Genomic DNA, 9,354 nt, shown 5'->3' on the forward strand with positions numbered 1-9,354 from the left:
AAGTGTCTTCGGACAGCGCTGGCCCCTGGCCTCTTGAGTGAGATGGGTGCACAACCCCAGAGTCTGGCAAGACTGGCCCGTACGGGCAGGGGTACCTTTACCTTTACCTAATTAATTTTACTATTCTAAGATTTGTGTCATAGTACCAACATGGGAAAGTGCATGTACTTCCTTCCATCCTCCACTTTCTCAAACGATCTAGTGATGCTACACTGTTTGCATGGGCTGGCTGGAACTGGGTGTGAGACTTGTTCCCTCTTCCACATGAAAGTAGGCAGTTTGCCTTCATTGCTCTTTGTAGACTGCTGTTACTGGGTACATGTTTTTAAGCTGCTGCGACTTTCATGAAGATTTTCTCTGCTCCGAGTTGTGCAGCTATGCCCAAATGATTAAACTCCTGAAAACAGAGCCTCATAACTCTTGTTCTCTCTGAAAGTGTTATCCTTGAGAAATCTAAATCTGTTTATTCAAAGGGCTGTTCATGACTTTTAAAGCTTAGGCCCAGGACTGCATTCTGCCATGCAAACCCGATAGCGTTCTGACACCTTCGGGGAGGCCCTTCTCTTGATCCTGCCACCCTCACAGGGATGTTTGGTAGAGTGCTCTCAGACTCGGGAACTCCCATCCTAGAGAAGCTAGACTGACCCTCTTGTTCTGCTGGCAAGTTCCAACATTTCCAAGTTCCAAGACTGTTTTATTCCAACAGGCTTTTAAATAGTGATGTGCTTTTTTTACTACCTGCATTTTAATTACGTTTTAACTACTGTATTACCTTCTGTATGTTTTTAGTCTTCTGTATTTTATTTGTATTTTAATTTGTGTACACTGTCTTTTGTGTTCCAGTCTGGGGAATATGCGGATTTAAATAAACATAATTATAATATAATATAAAACTATTTTTTATTTTTTCTAGTTCATTCATTCTGTTCAGGAGCCTCTTCGAGAATTTGTACATGTGGTTCAGTGTTGTGCTTTGACTTGTCCAGCTGTTCACCATGGAGTCCTTTCTTCTCTGCTCGCTGCAACAGTAGTCGAGACAGGCTACACCTTGCAACACAAGGTACAAGGCTTTGATTTGCTTTCTTTATGAAAATGCTCTGTAAGCATGAAGGGAAAGGGAGGTATCAAGTGATCATGCACAGGTTTATTAGTGAATTGGTGCTGAGATATATTTTTTGTACTAACTTGTATACTCAGTGTATTTTATAAAAAGAATGTCACCATAAATCCAAGATCTTATTCTTGTGAATATAAATTGCTTGCTGTTGCACTTTTTATTACAGCTATAAAACTGTGGTTCATTTTTATTGTCTAATAACCTTACCATAAATTTATTATTGTTGGAAAAACTGGCTTGTCTTCAGTTTTTGGAAGAGTTTAGATATAACGACAAAAATCCAGTGCCAGTTAACAAACTACCTTTCATTTATCTTGAATAATGCTACTCCCCCCATCTTATATACAGTTGATGGTCTAGAGTGGTGACTAATCTGTGACCCTCCAGATGTTGTAGCTCGCATCAGCCATTAGAGTCAGGAATTATGGGAGCTATAGTCCAAACTAATGTAGAGTGTACCACAGGGTTAGCTACTGCTACTATGAAGCATGCTAGGAGTATCTGTTTTCCATGGACTCTGCTTCCTAAGAGCCTTTAAAATATGTTCAAGCCCACATGTGTTCATTTCCACTCAGAAAAGCTGGATAGATTGTTCGGGGATGAGGGGGACTTCTAACAAGCATTCATTCTACCTGAACTGAAAATGTGAGTTCTGAGTGGCTCTGCCCACCTTGACCAATACCTAAAACAAGAAGTATAAAGGTGGCAGCGGCAGTGATGGGAAGAAAAGGAGAGAGTGGTGTGGAATACTTTCCAGACTTGCAGCCGCTGTCTGCTGTAAGTGGGGAACCACCACTGGTCTACATGTCAAAGATTTTGGCCTCAAGGTTATTAGAAATGCTTCATGTCTCACTATCATTCTTATGGGAATTGAAATTCAGCCTGAAGGTTCTCATGGCAGTAATCCGTCACGCTAAATTACAGTGAGCAAAATGTAGAACGTTCTGCAAAACTGAAAGGCTAAAGGAATACTTGGTCCCTATTATTACTTTGATGCTGTCAGTGACCTTTTGTAAGGTGAGACATGGGGACCAGTACCTTCCCTCCTGGTTCTTTGCTAACAACCATGAAAGAAGCATTTTAAACTGTATCTTCTGATTAGCTTTTGCCATCTGTTGCTCTGTGCTTCCCCCTCAGAAGAAAGAAATGAGACATAGGCTGCACCAGAAATCTTAAAGCTATCACAGTTAGCTTCTTGGATGAGGAGCACAGCTGCTGAATTTCTGTCTTTGTTTCTTAGAATAATGTTTTACTGGGGTTTTTTTTTTTTGTTTTGTTTGCATTTGTTTTTATTATACAGACTTAGGTTTTCTGTGTTGTGTTTTTGTATACCACTTAGATATTTTTTAGCAGCTCAAAATTATCTGAAATAAATGTCTTGCCAGACATATATTGGGGAGCGGGGAGAAAGAATGGTTATCCACCTTGTTCTCTTCTGTGCAAGAAATCCTGACAATTACCATTCCCTTTGTTTGGTGTGGACCCCAATCCGGGAGCCCAGCCAGGGTATATACCGAGCCTCAGCTCTTCTGTGACATGTTTACTGGTATTAGATCCAGTTTCTCAAGGACCTATGAATAACCAAGTCTTTGGGGAAATATTCTGAGGGGTGTTCGGGCAGTTTTCAAGCATACAAAGGATACTACCTAAGCAAATTCTTGGGACACCAGTAGAGTGAAGGCTAATTCTAGAAACATCACATCTAGTCCAGCTGTCTGTTCAGAGCTGCACAATTTGTTTTCATTTCATTTTCATAGAAATAATAAATTATTATTAGTAGTAGCAGCAGCAGCAGCAGCAGCAGTAGTAGTAGTAGTATTTTCATGGTTGAGCTCAGAGTGGCTAATGAATTGTATGGCTTCCAAGTTGTTTCCTATCTAAGACAGCTTACAGGCCAGATCTGAGCTTCATACGAGCTGTCATGTGATTTCATACCGTTCTCCAGGCCCTAGCCTAAAGTCCCCAAGAAAAGGCAGCTTCATTGTTGTTAAGTTGCAGATCTGTGAGGACACGAGCCAAATAATAATAATGTAGCTGCGTTGATGATGAGTGCTAGAAAAGCTCTAAAACAATTACACACTCCTATGCATACTTTTTTCCTCACTTAATCATTGTTCATTCAAATGTGGAATTCACTCAACCGAACGGCAAAAGCATGCTTGGAAGAGTCACACTTTAGTAAGGGCTGTGTCAAGGACACAGAACTGAAGGACTTGGTAATGGTACTTTGAATGAGATTTTCAAGTGATAGCTGCCAGTTCAGACCTCAAGCTGGTCAGTGGACACCCCCCCCCCTCATTCCTACCCAATGAGAAAGCACCATGCCATCTGTTCCCCGTTAGTTATGACCCCTAAATTTACTATTAAGCCACTGTCAACCTTCACACTGCTCTGAATGCCAGCAGGTGCAACAGACCTTTCAGAGCTGTTACAGCTTAGTGTGCATTCCCCTATCAAAGCCACAACAATTGCTAATGTATTGTTTGAGATAATGTCATGTAGCAAGTGCTGCTTTTGTCAAGGGGATGGCAGTTTCCAAAGCCATTTCTCATGACCTCTCATTCACTCATAAAATGGATTGGCTTCCTAATCCTTAGAAAAACTGCACTTTTGCTATTAGGTGGTATTCTGCATGCACATGTTCCATTGTATAATTTTTTTTATTTAAATAAGATCTCCAGTACACATTCTAGGACTACTCATGGCAAGGGGCTGAGCTAGAATTGGCTGGCTCTATGCTTTGCCTCAATAATGGTATCAAGTAACGAAACAATAGGAGCTGAATGCTCCTTCCGCCTGTCAGCTTTCCTTTTTTAAAATCCTAATTGTAGACGTCTAGTAATTCTTTTTCTGGCTGTTCCGGTTCTGGTTGAATATTACATAAACTTAAAGTATCAAAATTCTTTGCCTGCTGTGTATTCACTTCCAGTTTGCCTGAATAGTCTCTTTGGGTTTCTTCCGCTTTAGGCGTCCACTCCAGAAGAGCTGACTCCACCTAAGTCTTTTTCAGACCTCCCCCCACTTTCAAGTATTTTGATGGCAATAGTGAACAAGTCAGCAAATGTGGTCAGGTAAGTTTTTTCTATCCCCACCCTCCCAAATGTATGCGGCAAAGCAGATAGCCCCATTTCTTCTTGCATCACTGCTTGTACTCCTGCCCACATTGCGGAGGAGCAAGTGCACCTTCCTCCCCTGTACCATGCAGTTGAACCCTTGAGTGTGATGTGGGCTGCTGATGGCAGTGCTTTACATGAGCGTGCGAAAGAGAGAGCTGGTGGGGTAAGTATGAACTGGAGCCAAGCTTTAATTCCTTGTAGATACAAAGGCAGTTAATATCCACTGGCAGATCTCCATGTCTTATCAGCCAACTTTTATGCTAGGCTTTTTGTTTCTTTCTTCCTTTATTTTACAAATTGGTAAGAGCTCCTTCAGACCTACACTTTATAATGGCAGCCTGAATGCATTTAGTTATACTTTCTTTTTTATTGGAACCTTAATTTAGCACTAGTATGTTGAAGACTAGTTTTACCACTCTTCAAACATAATACAAACAGAGCTATTTTAGGCCTGCAATGTTGATCCACCCTACATTTAAAGAAAAATAATAAAAAAAAATCCAGGAAAATGGGTTCTACTTTAAATATACATATTTGGTCATCACTACTCAGGATACATGCAGTTGCCCACATCAAAATGCACTGTAGATTGCCACTATGGGGCCCCCAACCCCAGGCAATTGGGCTGTGTTCCTTGGCTTAGTTTGACAGCTGTATCAGAGAGAGGAAAGAAGACCCCACCTCCTTAGAACTCTCCTCCCCCACATGGTCTCTGCCTTGACAGTAAGTGACAAGCTGTTCTCCAGTCAGTGCCTTTATCTTGAAGCAAGCTACTGCTATTCCCACTCCACCCCATCCCGGGCTTTAAGCTATCTAGTTGAAGCCTATTCTACTATGCATTTCCTTGAACAAAATGGATGAACAAAGACTCTTCCAAGTTGCTTCAGTTTCTCAAGTATATGTATTGGAGCAGAATGACGGACAGTCAGTTTTAAGACCGCTCACCGAAGAAATTTGCAAAAATTAAGGTTCTCCCTCTAAAATGACATGCCCTAGTCTGTTATACTTGATTTAACCTGGAAATCTATTTACTAAGAACCTGTTTAATTATTCATGTACTTACTTCTATTCATATACTGTACTTATTTCTGTATTTGACAACATTAATCTAAAAAACACAGTTTTAGAGCTCATATTGAACTGTTCAGTTTCCAGGGATCAGGAACGTGTTGCATTTGAAACTACCATTTTTGCCACATACAGTCCTTGAATCTAAAATCTATCTTTCTTGTAACCATTGCTGCTGAAACCATACTTTGTCATCAGTTTAGCTTGGGGTTGAAATGCACTTCCTTTCTCATGAGAACTATTTCCTAGTAAGAAAAGTGTGAGCGTGTATTGGGTGACAGTGGTGCGTTACTCCTAGAAGACTGAATATTTTGCCATTTTCACTTTCAAATGCAACATGAGAAGCTGAATATGATTGTACTTGGTTTCCCTCACCCAGATAGGGGGTAGTTCACAGGCAGTTTTGTATAAGACACGAGTTGCTGAATTATACAAAGGATGTTGTCATCTTTACTTATGTTTCCATCACAGTGGGTTACATCTAGAAGGATTCTCCCTCTAACTATATATATGACTATTTAGTTCTACTAGGTTGGTGACTTTATGTTTCTAAATGCTTGTGCATTTTAAGAAAATTGTCAGGAATTGTACATTTGGTAGCAGTGGGAGAGCTCAGTAGGTAGAGCATGAGACTCTTAATCTCAGAGTCGAGAGTTCACGTTGGGCAAAAAGATCCCTGCACTGCAGGGGGTTGGAGTAGTCGATCCTCATGGCCCCTTCCAACTCGAGAATTCTATTATTGTAATGCTAAGAATGGAGATGCGGTGTTTTGTCCTATTTGCCCACCTCCTCACCCAGATACACTGAAACGGAGGGAGTTAACTTGGAAAGGGATTAGGGCTATGGTCTGCCTAGAGAGGCTGCAGTGGAAAGTTTGAGGTAGGAGTGAGGGAAAAAAGCTGGGCTGAAGGTGGAGAAAGGAAGTAGCTGTTCTGAGGTTCCTGGGGAGGGCGAAATGACAGCAATGGATTTGGTAACAGTACCTTGAAGTTATTAAGAGTTTTGCACAGGATCTTAAACCTAAGAACTCTGAAAGCTATTGTCCCCCCCCCTCTTTACTTGTATATTTAATGCATATTCCGTTCATTCTTAGATCTTTTCTAAAGGAGTTAACAGAGTCCATTGAGTCTGAAGAAATTGAAGGGATTGTCAGCATTGCAGCAACTGTGTACATTGTTGCTTTAATTAAAGGTGAGTAAAAACAAAACTTTGAAATCACTGAAAGCTGCACAAGTTTAATTCCAATTTTTGGACTCCCGAATTGCTTTTGACAATCCCTCATCAAAGACTTTAGAATAAGCTTGCTAGTTAAAGCTTTCTAGTAAAAGATCAAGAAGCAGGCATTGGAAGTAAACTGGTTCACCTTAGAGAGGGAGATAAGTATGACTCTCCTAAGGATCTGTATAGGGACCAAGGCCACTTGTTAAAAATGATTTGAAGTTGGGTGAGCAGGGAAGTAACCACGTTTGCAGATGATGTCAAATTATCCGAGATGTTGGAAACACAAGCAGACTGCGAAATGCTACGAGGGAATCTCTGCAAGCTAGCTTGAATAGGTGTTAAAATGGAGAATGAGGTTTAACAACTGTAAATGTTGAGTGACTCATATTGGGGTAAAAATCCTAACTGACTAACCAGAAGAGAGAGTTTGAGGTCATAGATAGCTGAATGAAAGCATGAACTCTGAGCGTGTTGCGGGGGGGGGGGGTAGTTAAAGGCCAAATTCTATGCTAGAAATTATTGGAGAAGGGGTAAAAAACCCAATTGCTAGCATTTTCCCGAATAGGTTTCTTTTGGGAGGCAAAGATCTAACACTTACTGAAAACTTCAGATTCTGTATAAATGCAAATACCTTGTAGTATTTATTTTTCACAAAATGATTCCCAGAACAAATTATTGCCTCTGTTCAAAAAGGCAATTGAATTCATGGCTAGCTTGAAAGGATTCTTTTAGTGCAGCCATGATTAGTGGATTTACTTTTACACCTTAGGGGAATGTTTCTGTTCCCTTTTCTGTTCCACCTATTTCTGTTTCTCAGTAAGGCTCACTAGTTTTCATAATCATGTTTTTCAGCAGGTAAGCATAGGCCATCATACATAAAGGATATAGCATCTGCCCTTCAGAGGAAGTTAACACCGTACAGCGAGATTATCAAGGAAGATGATAGCAGCATGGAAAGGTAAACCTTTGGTGGAATGTTTACGTTCTGCTTTGTAGAAAAGATATATACTAGTGCTGGTGTGTAATGCATTATTTTATTTGCAAAAATATTGATATACCACTATTCATTAAAAATATCAGAACATCTGCAATAATAGTACATAAAATCATATGAAGCAGTCTGGTCTTAAGCAGTTTAGATTTTACCTTCTCATTGGCCTTATGTATCATAATAGAATTGCAAAGTTAGAAGGGATCACGAGGGTCATCTAGTCCAGCCCTTTGCAATGCATGAATCGTTTAGCACAATGTGGAGCTTGAACTGATGACTCTAAGATTCAGAATCTAGTCCTCTCTCGACTGAGCTATCTTGTTGAGTAATAAGTTATTTGAGGCCCACACAGAGCATGGAAAGAAAGAAATGCTTTTCAGTTTTTTCTTGCAATTCTAAAGGGGTTTTTTTGTTTAGTTTTTGAACAACACATGCAGCTATATGTTAGCAGCAAAGCTCCATACTTCATGTATATTGAACTTATTAGGTCATGCAAGATGAGATCAAATACATAGATGCATCAGTGGTTTTTGATTCAGTGATCAGTATGTTACTTAATTCTTTAAAAGATTCCAGCCAATGCCATTTGCAAATGGATACACTTAGCCACGTCCCTCAATGTTAATAAACAAACAATGTTCTTAATACTTGGAGCTAGCTAATAAAGACTTTGAGTTCTTTACCCCCAGTATCTTTCTCATTGTGAGAATGCATCAAATTTCTAAAATCTTAGGAATCCATCAAAGGTAACATGGCTTGTTTCCGTTAGCATCTTGTGCAAGTTTCTTTCTTATTACAGTGTACTCAAGAGTGTGGAATGGGGATATGAGACAGAGTACTTTTGTTTGAAGCTCAATGCTCTCCCAATAAGCTCTTCGTTGCAGAAAACCTTATACTGCTGCATAGGAAGATCACCAGGATGGGGCCTTGACTAGGAGATATAAATCTAATCAGTAAAAAACCCAGTTCATAGTGCTGTGAAGCAATTAATTTTAATCTGACATCCATACTTTTGCATAAGAGTATCAGAAATGTCATAGTAAGCAGATGTTTTAGTTAATGGAAAACTCTTCATTTGCCAGTCATTTGTGTAACTTACACAGCTGCTCCCTGCTCTTGTTTTCAGAACCCTCTATGAAACGGCTATGCATGTTTTGGATGAAATATTAAGTCCTTGACCATGGAACTATTTATATAAACTAAGGAAACAGTGAAGATGAATATACCCCTCCTGAGAGCCAAATGACTTAACTGTGCAGTGTTTTGCCTTGAGTGGGAAAACCACGCCGCTTTGCTTTGTGCTTCCTTGTCATGGGATTGCTTCCATAGGTAATCTTTAAAGACAAAATCAAATTGTACATTCATTTTTGTAAGAATTGTGAAGAAACACTTTTAAATGCTAAAGTATTTTTTGTACATTGCTTTAAATATGGCTTAGATCCTTGAGTTATCTTTTGTATATATTTTTTTTAAAAAGCTCTTTTGAATGGCATCCAGATCTTTACATTAAATCACTATGCAAACATCGGTCGATTCACATGAGGCATGCTTGATCAGCACCAAAATCTTTCATCGAATGTAACTGTTAAGTAAGAAATGTCTTAATTTTAATATGGTAATTCACATACCGTTATTAAATACCGAGTAATATTTTCTGAAAGGTAATGCAATCACCAGTATAGGTAGGTACTCCTACTGACTTATTCTGATAGCATATTTATGACATTCTGAATCTTTAAAAAGGTTTCTGTAATAGTCTCCCCCAGCTACTGCATGCACATTCACAGGTTTACATCTTCACATGCCAGTGAAAATATTCCATTTGTCTTAATTGGCAAATG

General features: G+C 39.5%; 1 protein-coding gene across 2 annotated transcripts in view; it reads left to right on the plus strand.

Moving 5' to 3' along the window:
- NCAPG2 (non-SMC condensin II complex subunit G2) overlaps positions 1-8,979 on the plus strand; it is a 35,579-nt gene extending 26,600 nt beyond the window's left edge. Inside the window, exons 24-28 of one of the 2 annotated variants that reach the window (XM_081931529.1) lie at positions 914-1,060; positions 4,085-4,188; positions 6,395-6,492; positions 7,378-7,480; positions 8,640-8,979. In XM_081931529.1, the coding sequence (XP_081787655.1) occupies positions 914-1,060; positions 4,085-4,188; positions 6,395-6,492; positions 7,378-7,480; positions 8,640-8,691 (504 nt within the window). In that variant the 3' untranslated portion in view covers positions 8,692-8,979. Of the gene's footprint in view, positions 1-913; positions 1,061-4,084; positions 4,189-6,394; positions 6,493-7,374; positions 7,481-8,639 lie in introns of both variants that reach the window. The other variant, XM_081931528.1, reaches the window with a different exon arrangement.
- The last annotated feature ends 375 nt before the right edge of the window (positions 8,980-9,354 follow it).

This window comes from Podarcis melisellensis, assembly GCF_964234715.1.
Source record: "Podarcis melisellensis genome assembly, chromosome: 12".
In the NCBI taxonomy this organism is placed as follows: Eukaryota; Metazoa; Chordata; class Lepidosauria; order Squamata; family Lacertidae; genus Podarcis; species Podarcis melisellensis.